Here is a 22,117-nt window from a genome sequence, read left to right on the forward strand (position 1 = left end):
ATTATGACTTTGTGCTGTTTGTGGGTTTTATTTTAAGTGCCAAGGTTGCCTACTTATTAAATACTGTTCCCCCAAAACACCCATGAAAAAAGGAGGTACCTTCGTAGAATAAACAAACTGATCAATAAATTTCCCATCTCCTGTAGCATTCTGAAGAGCAAACACTTGTTCAATCTTTACGACTGGAGACATGTTACACTTCTGCAAATCCAGGCTCCCTTTGTGCATTGTAATAGAAGCTGGTAAAGATTTCCTTGCGGCGGCCGTTTTCCAGGCTATTTTAACAGGAGGTGGTTCTTCCTCTTCCACACTTGTGTGCCGCCTTTGGCTCTGTCTCCGAATTTCAGTACTTGAGAGTGAGGAGGCCACCTCACCTGCATTGGTCTGTTCCAGCTGGGTATTCAGCACTGACCTTGGTCTTCGGGTTTTCTTAACTTCGGCTTTGGAGGCAACATTCTTTTTCCCTTGGGACAAAGCCTCCTCAGGCTGTTTATCAATATAGATAAAAGTATACTGTTCTATTCTTTCTTCTCGGGTCATTTTCAATGCCTTCTCTGCATGGGCAATGCCAATATCCCACTGAGCACGTTCTCTCTGAGGTCGGGGTTTCCGAATCTAAAAAAATACATAAGCATTATCAGATACCCTTGAACCTAATTTGTACATTTAAACCACTATGACTTCCCATTGATCCTGTCACCTTTGCACGTGGCATGAATATCTTTAGTCAAATACCTGAAATGTTCTAACTCCCCAACTCTGATAGTTGGTATTACTATCTGATGATATGCAGGTCTACTCTCTTTTATATATCCTTTTTTGTTGACCACTCTGCTGGACAAGTCCCTCAAAGAGGGAGCCATCCCTCTCGCATAATGTTCATAAAAAAAAAAAAACAGCAATAATGAGGGCAAAGGGAAGAGAGATTACGGAACCATTATTCTCAGTGGCTAATAAAACACTCACATTAAAAATGATACCCTAAAGCTCAGAGGTGCTGCAGAGATCACAACCAAACCAAATGGCACAGTCAGCATTTAAAGTGGTGTTGGTAGTTTGTACCATAATGTAAATGGAGGCAGGATGAAGAGGAAGGAGAGAGCCTGGAGGAACAAATGAAAGTTGACAAGACATAGGAAAGAAAAAATGTATGAGAGAAAATTAAACCTGAATCAGTTTCCATAGGTCTCTAACATTGTTGATCAGAAGACTTTTGACAAGTAAGACAATTTGGCAAGTTGGTAAGGCAGATAAGAAGACTTTGAATGAAAGTATGTGAGATGACCGAAGCCATCAGGAATTATCCAGAAGCTTGGACAGAAGCAGCCCAAAATTAGCTAATGAAACTATGAGAAGGGGCAGTATATGTAAAACACTGATGTATATAAATCTGTCAAATGGTATCTGATAAAATTAATTAAAATAGTCTGTAATAAAATTTGGCTTTTAAAGTGTAAAAATATGACAAATTTCTGAATCACAAGAGACTCATCCTAAAATTAGCTGAGTTTAAAAATGTCAACCAGAAAGATTATCAGGAGTTGATGCATAATTCTAAAATATCCACTACCACAAAGATATCTCTTGGTTCCATCACTAAGTGTAACCTTGGCTAAACCAGTTACTTAATCTGTCTGTGTCTTAATTTCTTCATCTGTAGAAATAGGAATAATCATATCTACACCACTTAAGTTGTTATGAAGATTAAATGAATTAATATACCTAAAATGCTTAAAATACACCTGTCTCACAGTAGGTGTTCACTAAATATCTTAGAAACTTTACTTTTACAAAACAATTTTACCAAATAAGAATAAAGGATATTATGGAAAGATACTGAAATAGGAAAATGAATTAAACTCCCTGGCAAAATCCACATTTACTAGCATGTACTAGTCAATTCAAAAATAGAATCCAATGTTGCATTAAGCAGAGTTCAAGTTTTTAACAGTATTCTAATGTTTACATGAAATATAAAACTTATTGACATACTTACAATAAATTATTAAAACTGAACTTAGGTTAAAATAATAAATCATCCTAACAGCTATCTAAATTCAAGTATGAAAACTTCTACTAAATTATTAAGTCCTATAAAAACCATGTTCGATTGGTAATGTTAATATGTTGTCAGATACCTTTTGTTTCTCAGAGTGATTGCTGGCTTGTTTGGTTGCTTCAGCCAATAATTCTTCATACTGTTTATGGCCTTTATACTCTCGTACTCGCTTTTCATGAACCCATGCCCTCTCTGGCTGGTTGCTAAAAAACTGGACGTGATATTCCCGGGCACCTGTAAGCAAAAGTTCTTATTAACCATTTCAGAAAATAAGCATTCACATATACTCTGCCAAAGATATGAATCCAAGCCAAGTTCCCTAGCATTACTCCTATTAAAATTTGTACACTTTGGATTGTCCAAAGATACACTTGCCAATTACATAATAGTTACTGTAAAAAATCACTCCCAAATGATTAAAATTAGTTCCACAATTTTTAAGAAAAGAAAATCAGAAATTCTGCTAATTATGATTTGTTACCCTGGTTACACAACTTATTTTTACTTGTCTCAAACATTTTTACAAAGAAGTCTGGGAAGAAGTAAATAGTTTTTCCTTTAAAAAAAAAATGTGTAACAGGGGCAGTGGGTAGCTCAGTCAGTTGAGCATCTGCTTTTGGCTCAGGTCATGGTCCCCCAAGGTCCTAGGATAGAGCCCCACATCAGGCTCCCTGCTCAACAGGGAGCCTGCTTCTTCCTCTCCCTTTGCTCCTCCCCCTACTCATATGCAAGCACTCTCTTATAAATAAATAAATAAATAATAAATAAATAAATAAATAAATAAATAAATAAAATCTTTTATTTTATTAAAAAAAATTTTTTTAATTTATTTATTTATGATAGTCACAGAGAGAGAGAGAGAGAGAGAGAAAGAGAGAGGCAGAGACACAGGCAGAGGGAGAAGTAGGCTCCGTGCACCGGGAGCCCGATGTGGGATTCGATCCTGGGTCTCCAGGATCGCGCCCTGGGCCAAAGGCAGGCGCCAAACCGCTGCGCCACCCAGGGATCCCTAAATAAAATCTTTTAAAATGTATGACATATATTCTTGGACTTTATTTTTTTTAATTAATTAATTTTTTTTTTTTTAATGATAGACATAGAAAGAGAGAGAGAGAGGCAGAGACAGGAGGAGGGAGAAGCAGGCTCCATGCCGGGAGCCCGACATGGGACTCGATCCCAGGACTCCAGGATCGTGCCCCGGGCCAAAGGCAGGCGCTAAACCGCTGAGCCACCAAGGGATCCCCTATTCTTGGACTTTAAAAGTATTAATTGAATTGCTTTTCTGGCTATATGAAAGTGAGCTATACAGATTTGGGGTGGAGAAAGGTCACTGACTCTCTCAGGGGTCCTGTGAGGTCAAAACTATCTTCATAATAATACCAAGATGCTATTGTCTTTTCACTGTGTTGGCATTTGCACTTCATACTGCAAGAACAATGATGGAGGGGGATCCCTGGGTGGCTCAGCGGTTTAGCGCCTGCCTCTGGCCCGGGGTATGATCCTGGAGACCCGGGATCGAGTCCCGCATCGGGCTCCTGGCATGGAGCCTGCTTCTCCCTCTGCCTGTGTCTCTGCCTCTCTATGCCTATGTCTATCATAAATGAATAAATAAATAAATCTTTAAAAAAAAAAAAAAGGACAATGATGGATAAGACTGCTGGCATGTTAGCACAAATAAAAAGTGATTGACACCAAACTATACTAGTATCACATTCTTCACAGTCATACACTGGCAGCTAAAATAAAACAAAAGCCAGTTTCATTTCATGTCCTTGTTGAAGTGGTAAGAATGATTAATTTTGGGGATCCCTGTGTGGCACAGTGGTTTAGCTCCTGCCTTTGGCCCAGGGCGCGATCCTGGAGACCCGGGATCGAATCCTACGTCGGGTTCCCGGTGCATGGAGCCTGCTTCTCCCTCTGCCTGTGTCTCTGCCTCTCTCTCTCTCTGTGTGATTATCATAAATAAATAAAAAAATAAAAATAAAAAAAAGAATGATTAATTTCATTAATTTTCAACCTTTGGACACTGTCTTTTAATATTCTGCATGATGAAATGAGAAGTATGCATAAAGCACTTTTACACACTAAAGTATAACAGTTATCTTGAGAAAAAGTACTTGTATGATTAAGTTGCAAAATCACTAGCCACTTTTTCATAAAACATCATTTTTATTTGAAAGAATGACTGATGGGGATCCCTGGGTGGCTCAGCAGTTTAGCCCCTGCCTTAGGCCCAGGGCATGATCCTGGAGTCCCCGGATCAAGTCCCACATCGGGCTCCCTGTATGGAGCCTGCTTCTCCCTCTACCTGGGTCTCTGCCTCTCTCTCTCACATGAATAAGTAAATAAAATCTTAAAGAAAAAAAAAAAGAATGACTGACAGAAAAACTATGATTATTTGAACTTGACCATCTGGCAGGTATTTCCTTAAAAACAAACAGAGCAAGTTTGCTATTTCAAGCAAATCAACTGACAGTATTTGTTGTCAAAGATAAAATTTGATCTTTCAAGCTAAAATTAGAATTTTGGAAAACTAGTATCTACCCCTATGAGTCTTCCAACTTCTCAATAATCAAAGATTTTCTGATGAAATAACTGGTCATATAAACTAATGTGATTTTTAAAATATCTATAGAGGATGGGGCCCCTGTGTGGTGAGTCAAAACAACTGGGTGTGGAGCCTGCTTGAGATTCTCTCTTCCTGTGCCCCCTCTACTCCACCCCCCAGTGTACTCTTGATCTAAAGACCAAAACAAAAACAAAATAAAAAAACTAGAGGAACGTGTCCACATTTGGAATATAAGTCTCACTTCATAAAACCAATTTTTATTTTTTTAAGGTTTATTTGAGAGAGAGAAAGTGTGCCTCCAAGGGGTTGACGGGAGAATATAAGCATAGTCTGTGCTTAGTGGCCTAGTGTGGAGCCCCACAGGGGCGGGGCTCAATCCCAGGATCCTGAGTTCATGACCTGTGCTGAAGCCAGATGCTTGACTGAGCCACCCAGGCACCCCAAAACCAGTATTTTTAAATGGCCAATATACAAAGTTACAAAATCATGAAAGGTAAAAGATTCACTCAAACTGCAAGACAGAACCAATGGATTCCAATGTAACAAAGTACAAAAAGTTTATGGATATGATTTCATATTCTGTATTGCAACTAACCTACCACTTGTTGAGTTTTAGTGTAATATCAAAGAAATATATCCACAATTACCTCAAAAGGCTATTAAAATACACTATCCCTTTTCAACTACACATCTGCCTGAAGCCAGATTATCTTCAAATAATTAAACCAAAAAACCCCAAATCATAACAGATCGAATATAGAAGCAGATACAAGAATCTAGTACCTTCACTTAAGCCAGACATTAAAGAGATCTTCAATGAGGTAAATGATACTGTTCTTCTCATTAATATTTTTTTTGATAAAATAGTTATTTTTTATAAAAAAACATGAAAACATAATGGATTATTTTTATATTAATCAGTAAATATTTTTAAATTCTCTTAGTTTTAATTTCCAAATTAAAATAAATAGTAATAGATATAACCCATGTAAACAAAAGCTTTTTAGAGTCTTCAAATAGTAAGAGTTAAAAGGGTTCTGGGAACAAATATCTGAGAACTGCTGCTCTAGAACAGTGCTACTCTCTAAGTGTGGTTCCCAAAAGAAGCCAGTTTATGACAATAAGCACAGTAAGCATTTAGAAATTATGATAATTTGACATTGCCATGACATCCAGGCAAACGATCAGGGATCTTGTACTATGTTTTTTTTTTTTTTTAACCCTCAGGGAGAGGCCTTTCATTTTTCTAATAGTTACTTCTTTTTTTTTTTAAAGATTTATTTATGTATTTATTTTTATTTATGATAGACACAGAGAGAGAGAGAGAAAGAGGCAGAGACACAGGAGGAGAGAGAAACAGGCTCCATGCCGGGAGCCAGACGTGGGACTCGATTCTGGGACTCCAGGATCGCGCCCTGGGCCAAAGGCAGGCGCCAAACCGCTGAGCCACCCAGGGATCCCCTCTAATAGTTACTTCTATTGTAGTTTATATAAATATTGGTCCATGGTGGATTGGAAATTTTTAAAAATAGAACAAAAATAGATCCTTTACCAAACATAGTTTGAAAAACACTTTTCTTTTTTCTACAAAAAAAATCTCAGGCTAATAGAGTAATGTATAACTGGTCGTGGAGGAATCCAAAACGATTCAGACAGGCCAAAAGAGAAGGGTAAAAAGCAGATCCAGACTGGAAAAAAGTAGGAGACTGCCGAGGAAATTCCAGACCAAATGAGATTAATTCCTAAAACTAAATTTAAGTACTTCCTTTGAAATACCGATGCAGCATAAATTGTGCTTTCACTTATATCCCATAAAAAGGCTGAAATTAGCGGGTTTTCATAAAGTCATTTAATGTGAAACTCTTAAAAAAATAAAAAAAAAAGAAAAAAAGAAAGTGAAACTCTTGGGCAGCCCAAGTGGCTCAGCGGTTTAGCACCGCCTTCAGCGTGATCCTGGGGACCTGAGACCGAGACCGAGTCCCACATCAGGCACCCTGCATGGAGCCTGCTCCTCCTTCTGCCTGTGTCGCTGCCTCTCTCTCTCCTCTCTGTGTATTCTCATGAATAAATAAAAATCTTTAAAAAAAAAAGTGAAACTCTTTATATAATCTCAAAAGCATGCTTTTCTAAGGAGAGCAATGAAGAGCCACAACTCTTACATGACATAATACCTTAGAGCACTGAAGAGATGTAGGTAAGTACGTGGATTATTTTATTTAAGAAGGCTTGGTCCTAACAGAAACATGAAAAGATGCTCATTACTGATCATCAGGGAAATGCAAACTGAAACTACAATGAGATACCACCTCACACCTGTCAGAATGACTAAAATCAACAGCATAAGAAACAACAGTTGTTGACCAGGATGCGGAGAAAGGGGAACCATCCTGCACTGTTGGTGAAAATGCAACTGGTGCAGCCACTGTGGAAAACAGTAAGGAGGTTCCTCAAAAAGTTAAAAACAGAACTACCTTATGATCCAGCCACTGCACTACTGGGTATGTACCCAAAGAACAGAAAAATTCTAACTCAAAGGGATACATGCACCCTTATGTTATAGCCAAATTATTTCTAATATCTAAGATATAGAAGCAGCTGAAGTGTCCAGCAATTGATGAAAGAATGGATAAAGAAGATGTGGTATGTATATACAATGGAATATTACTCATCCATAAAGAGAATGGAGTCTTGCCATTTGCAACAACATGGATGGAGCTAGAGAGTATAATGCTAAGTGAAAAAAGTCAGATACCATATGATTTCACTCAGATGTGGAATTTAACAAACAAAGGGGAAAAATAAGAGAGAGACAAAACAAGAAACAGACTCAATTATAGAGAACAAACTGATGGTTATCAGAGAGGAGGTGGGTGGGGGATCGATTAAATAGGTGATAGGGATTAAGGAGGGTACTTGTCATGAGCACAGGATGATGTATGTAAGTGCTGAATCACTATACTGTACACCTGAAACTAATATAACACTTTTTGTTACCTGGAACTAAAATAAAAACTTAAAAAAAAAAGGCTTGATCCTTTGGGAAATACTTGTCCCTTTCTTCTCCCATCCACAGAATCATAGATTATTAAACCTGCAAGGTATTTCAGAGATTATTAGTCCAACATCTTCAGTAAGGAGTAATAAATGAAAGAACTAGGACTGCCTTACCCCAACCTTATTATGACTAGGTGAATTCAATTATTTTCTTTTTAATATACAGTATGTTAAAGTATGGAGGTTATGGAATAAGGTCCCTCTGAAACTCTATTTACTTATTCAAAACACAAGGATAATAACAGTGTCTACTTCATAGTGTTGCTGCTATGTGGAATGCATAAAACATTCAAGAGAATTGCTTAACACAGTGCCTTACGTGAAGGGAGACATTCAACAATGCTGGTTTTTCTTTTTTCCTTATGCCCCATTAATGCTTCCAGTTACCCAATCTTTAATTAGCAGGTTATAATGACACATAATTGCCTCTGTATCAGCACAGATTATTGACTGTGTAGCATAAAAAGTTACATATCTGGCTGATCTTGTCACAAATCTGACTTGCAGGACTTATGTAGACATTTCTTCTCTTCATAATAGTGAACAGGGAGCAAGATAGAAAGTTTAAAATAAGAAAAAGAAATAGGAGCAAAGTTGTCACAAACAATAAGGAACTCAACACATAACAAGAGTTCACAAAGCAAATATCCAGAAATAAATTCCAAGCTCAAAACTTCCCCTGGCTAACTAAACAAGTCCATTCCAAGTGTTAGTATCTCAGAAATCTAATCCACGTGTTTCAGACAAACCCATGGAAAAAAATTAGAAAACATCTTTTCTTAACATTTATTAATATTCCTAAGGTAAAATTCTTTTTTTTTCCCTAAAGTAAAATTCTATGCTAAATGCTAGATTCAAGCTGTAGGTCCATGTTGCACTGAATTTATACGGATATGCCAGAAAAATTTACATATTCAAAAACAGGGTGGAGGGAAAAACACCCTGAAAATTTTATCAGGATGAAAAGCACTTGTGTCAGTAAAAAATTACTACTCATAGGAGTCAATGATGAAATAAAGTGTACAACAGAAATGTGACCCAAATGCCCACTAAACTCACGTAAGACATCTTATTACTTACCCAACTGCTTTCTTTTGGAATTCATAATGAGATGTCAGTCAGATAATGGTTTTTAAAGAAGTAAAGAAGAAATTATAAAACAAATGTAGGGTGTTATAGGGGGAAACAAGGACTATCTCAGTTGTAGAGGCTTACTGCCTATTAGGATGACCCTAATTCTATCACTGGTTATTAAAAATTGGTATTTTTGTGTCAGATTATATATCATGTGCATATCTTTCTCTTTTTTAAAAAAAATATTTATTTACCTTAGAGAGAGAGAAAGAGAGCATGAGTGGGGGGAGGGGCAGATGGAGAGAACCCTCAAGCAGACTCCCCGCTGAGTGTGGAGCCTGATGCAGGACTCGATCCCATGATCCATGAGACTATGAGCTGAAATCAAGAGTCATATGCTTAACCAATTGAGCCCCCAGGTGCCCCTCATGTGCATATCCTTATAATTGTATACAACAATTAAGATTCCATTTTTCCCCAGCCTTTTCATTAATATCTATTTATGCCTTTATAATTACCTCTTGTATTAATTTTGGTATGAACCTCGAGCTGGGGATCACTTGAAACCATGCAAGGCCACCAAGGATAGGTTCCCACCTTAGACCAAACAAGATCGCCAACCTGGAACTTAACACCAGCAGACACTTCTGTTGTTGGAACAGAAGATAATATTGGCTGAACCTATAAGAAAGGTCACAAAACTTCATCAGCAAAGAAAGTAAAAAAAAGAAAAAGAAACTATGAACAAAGTACATTAAACATGCTAACCATGTAAAATTTATCTTCAATTATACCTTCCCTGATATCTAACCATAACTCGACAAAAGGAAGAGAAGGAAAATAATAAGCCCCACTCCAAATATTGAAAATAGGACTGATGTCTTATTATTATTGATAAGGCATCTTGAGAACACACATAATCCATCATAAAGTGGTCATTTATATATGTCAGTCATACTTCAATAAGAAAAAATGGTCACAGTTTTGAAAAGAAAATAATTCACTGGAAGTATCTACCTTTTTTCTTTTTATTGGAGTTCAATTTGCCAATATATAGCCTAACACCCAGTGCTCATCCCATCAAGTGCCCCCCTCAGTGCCCGTCACCCAGTCACCCCCACCCCCTGCCCACCTCCCTTTCCACCACCCCTTGTTCGTTTCCCAGAGTTAGGAGTCTCTCATGTTCTGTCTCCCTCTCTGATATTTCCCACTCATTTTTTTCTCCTTTCCCCTTTATTCCCTTTCACTATTTTTTATATTCTCCAAATGAATGAGACCATATAATGTTTGTCCTCCGACTGACTTATTTCAATCCGCATAATACCCTCCAGTTCCATCCACGTCGAAGCAAATGGTGGGTATTTGTCATTTCTAATGGCTGAGTAAAACAAGTGCCAAGATTTATTTCAGTATAATTTCTGAAATCCAGAAATATAGAACTGTAATAGTATATATGAAATGTATTATAATTTAATTACCCTGCTTACACCTCCTTATGCCATCCATACCTGGTTAGACAGTATTCAATACAGCAACTCACCGGGGGTTCCTCTTTAGGTACTGGCTCTTCTCTTGGTTTTTCTGACACAGTGTCAACCCTCTCATTTGGTCTCTAGGTGAAAATGTATAGATAAAAAGAACAAAATGGAGCCAACCAAAGAATAGTAACATATACAAAAAGAACCAAAACTAAATAGCAAAGAGAATAAAGGACATTTATTAACTTAATAATGTAGATAGTAAGAATACAACTAATGCAGTACATGATGCTATGTCTTAAACTCATGTTCCATTCCACTCCATAGCTGTATCTCTCATTTCTTTTACTTTTAAAACTTAATTTGTTGACTGTTGTTGTTTTTTAAACTAACAGGGTGCAGAAAAACGAGCACTCTGAGATTGCTACTAAGACATAATTTGGAATTGAGAGGTATAAATATATACACACACACACAAGGATATGCACACTAGTCCTATTTATAGGAGCAAATATTAGAAAACAATCTAGATGTCCAGTAATTTAAATTAGTATAGTAAGTTACAGTATGACTAGATAGTGAAGTAACATAAATAAATTTTAAAATCACATGGAAAGGGTGCCTGGCTGGCTCAGCTGGTAGAGCATGTGGCTCTTGATCTCAGGTTTGTGCATTCAAGCCCCACACTGGGTGCAGAGATTACTTAAAAATAAAATCTTCTGAAAAAAAAAATGCCATGGGAAAATAATAATATAACGTTGCTTAAAAAGAGCAAATTGCAAAGCAGTTTGTATAGTATGATTCTGATCTCGGGAAAATATTTTTTTTTATATGCATAGAAAGAAAAATTAGAAGAATACCACCAGGTTATGGAAAAGGTGATTTTTTGGTGGTTTTCTGAATTTTCAAATTGTCTATGATAAACATTACTTTTCTAATCATAAAACCCACAAATACATTACTTAAAAATTAATTTCTACAACCCTTTAGGCTATTTAGAAGTATCTGTCAAAATTCAAAATATGTCACTCTTCATTCAGGCAATTATATTTTAAGAAAATTATCTACAGAAAACAAAATGAGAAAATTGGGGATCCCTGGGTGGCTCAGCGGTTTGGCTCCTGCCTTCAGCCCAGGGCGTGATCCCAGTGTCCTGGGATCAAGTCCCACATCAGGTTCCCTGTAGGGAGCCTGCTTCTCTCTCTGCCTCTCTCGCTCTCTCTCTTTCTGTGTGTCTCTCATGAATAAATAAATGAAATCTTAAAAAAAAAAAAGAAAATCTAAGTAGAGGATGGTAAGTATAGCATTATTTCATGTCAGTAATCTATGTCTATCAACATCTTCAATTTTTTATTTTAAAAAAGCCTATATATGCTTTGAAAAGTATTCAATACATTTTACACCAGATTAAGAAGAATAGCTATCTTTGGGGAATGAAATTAAGGAAATAGTGAAGGAAGATCGACATTTTTGTGTTATTTGTATTTTCTGTAAAATGCAGATTACTTTTATAATTTAAAAGACTTTTTAAAACTTCTCACTTGTCAGGGCACCTGGGTGGCTCAGGTCATGATCTCAGGCTCCTGGAATTGACCCCCATGTTGGGTTCCCTGCTCAGCGGAGAGTCTGCTTGTCCCTCTCTCCCCGCCCTTCCCTGCTGCTTATGTGCATGTGTGCACTCTAATAAATAAAATCTTAAAAAAAAACCTTAAAACATAAAACTTCTCAAAGAACAGAACTCAGGGATCCCCGGGTGGCTCAGCAGTTTGGCATCTGCCTTCAGCCCAGGGCCTGATCCTGGAGACCCAGGATCGAGTCCCATGTCGGGCTCCCTGCATAGAGTCTGCTTCTCCCTCTGCCTGTGTCTCTCATGAATAAATAAATAAAATATTTAAAAAAAAAGAACAGAACTCAATCTAGGTGGTATAGAGAGCTTTATCCATCAAGTTAAATCTTAATTCCAATTTAAAAATGAGTAATTCTAAAAGTTACTTAAAATTCTCAATTAATTCAAGACACTGTTGTAAAAACAAAGTTTTATTAAATAAAAAAGTTGTAGAAAGGCCCATAACTATTAGGAAATGATGAATCAGACTAATATCCAAAACCCAAGCCTCAATCATTTATTCAACAGTGCCTATGACTTTCCAGGCACTGCTCTAGGTGACTATGCAATAATGAAACACATAGATTTGATCCCTCACCTCAAAAAGCTTATGGTTGGGTAGAATAGACAGACATTAAACAAACAAAAACATATACAATCTAAATGTATGAAAGACAAATAATAGGGAGGTGTATATCTCTAAATATGAAGGCCAGGAAAGGCCTCTCTAAGAAAATATAATATAATCTGAGCATCAAAGGAAGAATAATTAGTCTAGTAAAATGTGGAAAGGAGAACATTCCAGAAAAAAGGCAAGGCATGTGTGAAGTTCCTGGGGCTTAAAAAGTGGAAATTTCAGGAAGGCATTACAACTAACTTAACTGCCCAGAGAAGACAGAGGTTACAAGATGAAAGTGGGGAGGCAGGCTACATTCCAAGGGCTCTGTAAGTATATTCAAGTCTTTTATATTAAGGGTACTAAAAAGCCACCAAAGAGGATGAGAGAAGTAACAGACAATGATTTATGTTTTAAAAAGATCATGTTAGCTATTACATGGAGAATTATTTTGGAAAGGAGCAGGAGGGAAAACAGAATGTTTAATTAGGTGGGTGAAAATACTGAAAATAGCCCAGGTGAAGAAAAGTAGTAGTAACTTGCTGATGGGCACAAAATTTCCTATCAGATGTGTCTGTGGTAGTACCATGATTATGCAATCTAATAGGACACACTCATTGAGCAGGGAAGGAAAAATCTATGTTCAAATGAAAACTGTTTTCCAGATCGCTAGTATGATAATAAAGCAGTCTGCAAATCCTGTCCCCATCTGCATAGGCCTTTTGGGTAGCTTCACTTCAATCACCTCAACTTCTCATTCTCAAGCTACCACAGGAAGACAAGGCCACTTGAGGCAAATACATATGCAGAGTCATCCTCCTCCACACATTCAATCTTCATGATGTCTGGGTGGTAAGGGATCTCTGTAACTCCTTTTGAGGGCAGATAGATAAGGAGTGACTCATCTTTACCAAACAACAGAATTCTACTATTATTGTAAGAATGGTCTGAAGTCCATTAACATTTTTCCCTTTCTGGATTAAAGACAGGATTTCCTTCAAAACTTTTTATTATACAAATGTCTTATCTTTTTTTGGTTTGTTCCAGAATGTTCGCTTTTCCTTCAGGCTAGTAAGAAATACTGTTAAAATCACTTTCACAGAACTGAAGTTGTTTACACAGTCATCTTAAAAGGAAAACAATGGCAAGGGAGAGAAAAAAGCCTACGACTTATTATTCTAAGCTTTTAAGACTACACAAGTAAAAGAAAGTCGAATAAGGATGCTGTGATGATAGAAATCAAATATAACATACATTGTAAAGTATGCTAATGCATGGGCAAAATAGAAATATCGAATAGGCATTTAGTCTACAGCCATACCACCCTGAAATGCGCCTAATCTTATCTGATCTCAGAAGCTAAGCAGAGTTGGGCCTGGTTAGTATTTTTAATTTAATTTTTTTTAAGATTTTTTACTTATTCATTTATGACAGACAGAGAGAGAGAGAGAGAGAGAGAGAGAGAGAGAGAGAGAGAGAGAGACAGGCAGAGGGAGAAACAGGCTCCATACCAGGAGCCCGATGTGAGACTCAATCCCGGGACTCCAGGATCGCACCCCGGGCCAAAGGCAGGCACCAAACCGCTGAGCCACCCAGAGATCCCCTAATTTAATTTTTTTTAAAGATTTTATTTACTTATTCATGAAAGACAGACACAGAGAGAGAGGCAGCGACAAAGGCAGAGGGAGAGGCAGGCTTCCTGCAGGGAGCCTGAGCAGGACTGGATCCTGGGACTCCGGGATCACATCCTGAGCCAAAGGCAGATGCTCAACCACTGAGCCGCCCAGGCATCCTGGGCCTGATTACTATTTGGATGGGAGAAACATCCAGTTACCATTTAGAGGTGCCTATGACTTGAACCCAAAAGAAAGGTTAAGGAGATAAACCAACAGATAGCACAGTATCACAAACACCAGTTAAGGAGAGAAGTTTTTAAGACAACATAATGTGGTCAAGGAAGTCAAATGCTTAGGGGTCAAGAAAAATTAGTCAGAAAATGCCAACAGATAAAATACTTCTGGGTATAACATCCATTTTCCTTTAGTCGTTCAAAAGATAGAGAAGCTTAAAGGAGATTAAAATCAAGTAAGGACAAAAGATACCTTTTCTGGTACTAACAGTGTTGCTTTAGGAAGAGAGCCTCAGAGAAAAAGATGACAGTGAGTTAGCTCTCCTTAGTTTTAAACTTTTGATTTTATGAGTTTATATCTCTTTTTTACATTTTTAGTTGACTCCATACAGAAAGACCTATATTCCAGGAAAGAATAACAAGAAGTTTCTTAAACAGGAAAAAAATATGTTGAGAACAACTAAAATTACATCATCCAAAATATTCCTTTTAAAAAACTTGGCCTAGTATTTTTATTAAAATTCAAGAGATTCATTACAACAAACTGTATCAAAACTGGCAGAATTCCTAACCACTAATAATTTTCAAAACATTAAGTAAAATCATACTATTTTTAAAAACCCAAAACTTATATTAACATTTAAGGTGGAAGAAAAGTTCAAAGGCAATAAATTATTCGTGCATTTTTTTGACTTTCTGAATAACTGCTTAAGTTTATAATCTTAAAACACTTGTACAAAAAGAACATTTTGCATGTGAACAGTTTCTAAAATTTTAAGACATAACACTCTGAGGCTAGAGAACCAAACGTAACCTCTAACTTTGTGCTAATGGAACTGAAGCCAGTATTTGGCTTTTTATAAGTGAAAATGGCAAGCTAAGAGTTAATAAAGACTAGACTTAGTGGATAAGCCCACTGAAGTGCTGGTGGAAGACCAATGTTTGAATAGATCCTACACTCATACCCGGGAGGCATGACACCTGCCAAAGAGGACTACATGCAGAAACATTTCCACATGTTTCTAATTTGATAGGAGGAAAAACAGCTAAGCCAGCTTTACAAAATATACAATTTCAGTAGTGATCTCAAGTCTCCCGCTGCCTAGATGTTTGGACACATTTTATTGTTGAGAAGATATACTTAAGTTGTTCCAAGTAACAGCCACTATTTAGAAGGCCAAACAGCTCAGAATTGGGAGGAAATACTTGTAGATCAAATACCAAGAAAAAAGAAAAAAAAAGGGGGGGGGGACAGTGAGTGAAATCACAAACTATTACTTCAAATGAGAGTGTTTGCTCAAAAAAAAAAAAGGAAAGAAAAAACACCCTATGAATGGACTTTTAAAGAACAAAATTATATATAAAAGCAAATCCAGCTTAAGGACAATCATTTCAAACTTTTTCTCCAAGCACTCAATTCTCATTATACTTCTCTAAAGCATCTGGGGAGGGGAGCTGTCCAGTGGCGTCAGCAGACTGTGACTTGAGCTCCTTTTTCATTTCTAAGCCCTCTACAATGTTAAATACCAAGGGCTTGGACCCTTAGTAACAATTAGGAGGCACAAGGGTATCAAAAATGAAACACAAAAGACTGTCCTAAGGGAAACAAAATAAATGTTCAAGTTAAGGAAACCTAATTAAAAAAAAAAAAACCATAAGATTACAAAACCAATTATTTTGTGAACATTGCTGCTCATCTGTACAGTTTATTGAAGCATGACACTAATAACAAGCAAGAGCCTTGAGAGCTCTAGCTTTAACATTCTGTTATCAGAATGGAGTATAACTTTTATGGCACCCATCTCTTATGGTTATAACTATTCCCCATGTGTGATACATTTTAATTAATCAAAATCAACTAAGAACTCTCTTTTCCCTTTGGAAAAAAAAAAGGAAGATGGGCAAGGAGAGTAACATAGAGAAAGAGGGAAAGAAGAATAGGGGGAGGGAAAAGAGGGCAAGGAGAGAAAAGGACAGGGAATGGGAAGGGGAAGGAGAGAAACAAAACAAAAAAACCTGGATTTTCACCAAAAACTCAACTTTCAGGCAACAGTCTTGGTAATACTTAGTGCAATCAATATCACTTTCTACATCTGTATCTCTTACCTCAAGATCTTAAATAATGAAATATTAAATTATGCCCCACATGATTTACCAAAAAAGAAAATGAACTAAAACTTTTAAATCATATGTAATCATTTGAATCCCTGGATATAACAATTAAATGAAGGTTTAAGTGATACAAAGAGTAGTCATAGCAGATATCCAACAAAGAACTGGCTTTAAAATCTCATTACAAAGTGACTTATTAGAGGGGCGTGTGGGTGGCTTACTTAAGCATCTGCCTTTGGCTTGGGTTATGATCCCAGGGTAGAGCCCTCAAGTTGTGCTCCTTGCTCAGTAGGGAGTCTGCTTCTCTCTCTCCCTCTGCCCCTCCCCTAGCTTGTGCTCGCTCACTCTCTGTCAAATAAATAAAATCTTAAAAAAAATTTTTTTTACAGATGTCTTGGTGGCTCAGCGGTTGAACATGTGCCTTAAATTCAGGTTGTAATCCCAGGGTCTGGGGATTGAGCCCCACATGGGACTCTCCACAGGGAGCCTGCTTCTCCCTTTGCTTATGTCTCTGACTGTCTCTCATAAATAAAATCTTTAAAAACATTTTTAAGTGACTATTAGAAATATCATTGCACTGATTTTTTTCCTAGATTCCAATAAACAAAACGGAAATACAAAAAGTGAGCAAATTGTCTTATCCTGCTTCTAACTGCTTCTAGACCTATTTCTATTTTGGAATATATTTTTGAATGTACTTTATCAATAGAGGTAAAAAGTCTAGCCCAGGAAGTAAAATTGATATTCTATTTGCCAGATTCTCTAGAGCAAAAAAGCAAGAAGGGCCAACAAAACAGTTCTCAGGAACTAAGCTTTTGCTTTGGTTTTAACCAAATTCAGGTTTTACGCATTTTTGTGATTCCCAAGGGTCACAGTGCATCACATACTTTTTTACTGCAGGTCTAAAAACATGCTACAGTGAATGCATCTGAAGTATAAAAGGTTAACTTTTCTCCTTCCATGTATTCTTACTTAAGAAACAGCCAGTATAAGATACAATATAAGCTAAGTTCAGGGGTGGGGCATTTAATAAATGATTTAATAAATTAAATGGCATTTTAGAAACTACTTAGTTACAAAGCCTTCATCTTACAAATGCAGAACTAAGACACCAGAATAGCTAAAGTGTCTTTAAATAATCTCTTTATCAGGCAGCCTGGGTGGATCAGCGGTTTAGCGCCACCTTTGGCCCAGGGTGTGAGCCTGGAGACCTGGGATCAAGTCCCACATTGAGTCCCACATTGGGCAACCTGCATGAAGCCTGCTTCTCCCTCTGCCTGTGTCTCTGCCTCAATCTCTCTGTCTCTCATGAATAAATAAAAACCTTTATTAAAAAAAATAATCTCTTTATCTCATTACCCAGTTTTATTTTCATTAGCAATTAACACTATCTGAACTTGTATATGTATGTTCATATGTAAGTACATATGTTATCTTCTCATTGGAACCCAACTATCAAGGAAAAGGTGAGCTGGTATGAAGTAAACATTTCTTTAAAAACAATATAACATATTAATTTATTCAGACATACCAGATATAAAAGCAGACTAGTGTTGTAAAACAAATATTTATTTCTTCCCAAATCAACGTCTGAGAAATGTCTTCAATTCATACATGTATTTGAATACCAACTAAACATTCAAGGTAGAATTGATTTGTTACATACCTATTATTAAGAAAATTCATACTGAAACCTCAGGTATACTAAAAAAAAAAAATTCAGTAGCATGCATCTTAAGTTACCAGTGAAGGATGACTTTTATAAAAATTCTGCCTGAAGTTTTAATATATATGAATACTAACTCTGATTTTATTTTTTTTTTAATTTTTTTTGTTTGTTTTATTTATTTATGATAGGCACACAGTGAGAGAGAGAGAGGCAGAGACACAGGCAGAGGGAGAAGCAGGCTCCATGCACCGGGAGCCCGATGTGGGATTCGATCCCGGGTCTCCAGGATCGCGCCCTGGGCCAAAGGCAGGCGCCAAACCGCTGAGCCACCCAGGGATCCCTAACTCTGATTTTAATAAAAAGAGTTCTTCTATTACTTCATATTATTTTGTAGCAAACACAATAGTAATGAGTGTTAGGTCATTAACACTGGAAAAAGTTGGTCAAAATAAAGAAAACTAATATTATTAACCACTTCTCTTTGCTTTTCCTGTTCCTCTTAAAAAAAAGGAGTTTATTATATGCAAACAAAAATAAGTGAAGCTATTAAATTAAAAAAAAAACATAAGCAGCAAGGTTCTTAGTGTCCCATATTTTTTTTTTTAAGATTTTATTTATGTATTCAAGAGATACAGAGAGAGAGACAGAGAGGCCAGAGAGACAGGCAGAGGGAGAAGCTGGCTCCATGTGGGGAGCCCAATGTGGGACTTGAGCCCAGAACTCCAGGATCATGCCCTGAGCCAAAGGCAGACAATCAACCGTTGAGGCACCACCCAGGTGTCCCTTAGTGTCCCATGTTTTCAAAAATATTTCTTCACTCTAATGATATCCATTCATTTATTCAAAAAATTTTACTCAGCACCCATCATAACATCCTCAGCTCCTGGCTAGGGGTTAGAAGAAAGAAGTTATCAGAAATATTTAAATTTGAAGGGATAAAAACTGAAAAATTTATCTTGGACTTCCAGTAAATCTGAAATATTAAAAAATTTTTCAAAAAGATATTTCAGGGCAGCCCCAGTGGCGCAGCAGTTTAGCGCCGCCTGCAGCCTGAGGTGTGATCCTAGGGACCCTGGATCGAGTCCCACATCAGGCTCCCTGCATGGAGCCTGCTTCTCCCTCTGCCTGTGCCTCTGCCCCTCTCTCTCTCTCTGTCTCTATGAATAAATAAATAAAATCTTAAAAAAAAAAAAAAGATATTTCAACTTACATTTTGTTCCTCTGGCTCTAATTTGGGGATTTTGTGTGACTTGCGCTCTTCAGATCTACATGAGTCATGCTTGTTGCTTTTTTTCCTCTTTTCTTTTCTGCTTTCATGCTTTGATTTTGTGTGCTCACTTGCTTGTACTTCATTTAAAAGGTCTCCACAAAGGGAAGACTCAAACAATTCCCTGCCATTCTGGATAGTTTTGGTTATTTTTAGTTTAATTTCAGGTGAGCCAGTCTTCTTTGGAATCACAGTTTGTGGTACCGAAGGAGGAGGTGGTAGTTGTGGAGGAGAAGGTTTTTCCAGAATTTCATGTGGTCTTGTGTTTGGAATTTCTGAATGGTAATAGTCAGTGGGGCTAAAGTTTCTAACTGCACCAAAGCCATTGGCTGATCCATTGGGATACTGATTATATGACTGGTATTTGGTTTGAGTTTCATACATGCTGATTGATGGTGGATAGCCATTTGTGAGTGGAGGAAGATCTTCCGTTGTAGGTGGGTATTGAAAGCCTTGCTGCAAGGTAGCTTCATATGGTGTCTGGCCACCATCTTCAACAATGTCACTGTTGTTATCAAAGGCATCCTCCTGACGGATGTTGGCGGAGTCAATGAGTTGAGGTGGTTGCTGAATTGTGTTTCCCATGATCCCTTGCATGAAAGAGAAAGAGAAATCCATTGTTCTGCTCCAGCATCCTTAACTTTCCCTTTCTCTCATCGGGCCTAAAGTTTAAAAAAAAAAAAGAGAGAGAGAGAGATTAAAAGGTGTTAATATCCTCACAGGCTAGAGGCGTATCAATTGAAAAAGAATTCACTAAAATATCCTGTACCCAATTTTCATATCCTGATATGAAACACTAAATATTTTCAATATTTAAAGTCAGTGTTTCCACAAACACTAAATATTTTTAAAACAGGTAGCTAATATAATTCTGATACAAGGTAAATGACTTTTACTTTAAATACTATTTGAAACTCTCAATTACTTTCATAAATTTTAATGTAACAAAACTTTATCCTCTTAGTAAACATTCAAAATAGTTTTGCATTCCTTTTGCTTTCACAAGTTAGAAATTATAAGTCTCAGGTTAAAACTGGTATTTACAAAGTAAGCAGTATTCTGACACATATAAATTAGGTTTCATACAAGTTTCCTTTAAATCACTCAGTGTTTTGTCCAGTGTTTCTCTTTGTTATTACAAAATAACAAAATCTTATTGCAAATATTCAAAATATAAAAGTAAAAAGGCCTGCCTATACCTCCCCCTCCACCATTCCCATTCTTCTGTCATGGATAACCACTGTAAATACTTTGATGAGTATTCTTCCAAATCTTTATATATATTTACATATAAAGTTTTTAAATGGGTTTATTCTGTAATTTGCTTATTCAATTTAACAATATATCCTAGAGGGCAGCCCTGGTGGCTCAGCGGTTTAGCGCCACCTTCAGCACAGGGCATGATCCTGGAGACCCGGGATCGAGTCCCACGTCGGGCTCCCTGCACGGAGCCTGCTTCTCCCTCTGCCTGTGTCTCTGCCTCTATCTCTCTCTCTGTGTGTCTCTCGTGAATAAATAAATAAAATATTTTTAAAAAATACATCCTAGATATATTTCTATATCTGCATGTATAATTTTCAAAAATACTTTATTATTTAAATAGTTACACAGTAAACCACTGTGGTATCTATACCACAGTGTATGTACTTAACCATTTGTATACTGACAATCATTCAGCTGCTCACAATTGTTTGAAATTATAAATAGGTCTATAAGAAACTTTCTTGAAACTAGATCTTTGTGGATGTATGTATTCCTATTGGACTGATTTGAAATTTTGATAGATACAGCAAAACTGTTCTATAGGCGGTACTATATCAATTTACCCTCATGCCAATAGCACATGAGGAAGCCTGATTCTCTATACCCTTGTCAGTATTTAGCTATTTTTAACCAGGGGCATAAATAGAATCATCTGGGATAGTTTTACAAAATACATGTCAATCAAGGTCTATCTACTGATGAATCTCATTCAATAAATCTGGGGTGAGGCCTTGAGTATGAGTATTTTAAGACCACATTCCAGCTGATTCTGATGCACCCTCTTAGTTGGGTCATTGCATTACAATCTTTGCATTGTAGTTACTGCTTTATACTCTTATGATTATTGGACCTACTCTAAAAGGTGCTTAAAGATGCTCACATTATGTAACAATGTTGGAATATAGGTAAGCCTCTGTTAGGAAACACTCTAAGATCACTCTGTGTTGTTATAACGTTTGACAAGCCCACATCTTGAGTCAGGATTAATGGACAGTTCAGATATTATTTTGATAATCTCATAAACATTTCTTCTAGAAGGCTCTAAGGCAGAAAATATTTCCCTACTGGACTGAGTTTGATGAACTGGGTTTAGCTGCTTGAAATACTGTGAAGAAGGACTGTGAGACTACAGTCCAGTTCGAGTCTATGACCAATTAATAATGTCTACCATCTTGATTGCAGTAGGATTTACCATAATGAAAAAACATGTATGCAAAACAACAAAGAAAAGAAGGAAATGATTGCTGACAATAGAGTTTTATTTTTTATTTTTTTAAAATTTTATTTATTTATTTATGATAGTCACACAGGGAGAGAGAGAGAGAGGCAGAGACATAGGAAGAGGGAGAAGCAGGCTCCATGCACCGGGAGCCCGACATGGGATTCGATCCCGGGTCTCCAGGATCGCACACTGGGCCAAAGGCAGGTGCCAAACCGCTGTGCCACCCAGGGATCCCGACAATACAGTTTTAAAGGTATATCCAATTAAACAGCTGCTGTT

The 22,117-nt window shown here is 37.0% G+C and overlaps 1 protein-coding gene across 5 annotated transcripts in view; it reads right to left on the reverse strand.

The window, feature by feature from the left end:
- Nucleotides 1–22,117, reverse strand: part of NSD3 (nuclear receptor binding SET domain protein 3) — a 119,120-nt gene that overhangs the window by 54,936 nt on the left and 42,067 nt on the right. For all 5 annotated transcript variants that reach the window (XM_055334686.1, XM_055334685.1, XM_055334682.1 and 2 more), the window contains exons 2-6: nt 19,297–20,015; nt 10,297–10,368; nt 9,275–9,437; nt 2,139–2,293; nt 100–615 (exon numbers count right to left, since the gene is read on the reverse strand). In XM_055334686.1, coding sequence (XP_055190661.1) covers nt 100–615; nt 2,139–2,293; nt 9,275–9,437; nt 10,297–10,368; nt 19,297–19,971 — 1,581 coding nt within the window. In that variant the 5' untranslated portion in view covers nt 19,972–20,015. The remainder of the gene's footprint in view (nt 1–99; nt 616–2,138; nt 2,294–9,274; nt 9,438–10,296; nt 10,369–19,296; nt 20,016–22,117) is intronic.

The sequence above is a fragment of the Nyctereutes procyonoides genome, unplaced genomic scaffold (assembly GCF_905146905.1).
Source record: "Nyctereutes procyonoides isolate TBG_1078 unplaced genomic scaffold, NYPRO_anot_genome, whole genome shotgun sequence".
In the NCBI taxonomy this organism is placed as follows: Eukaryota; Metazoa; Chordata; class Mammalia; order Carnivora; family Canidae; genus Nyctereutes; species Nyctereutes procyonoides.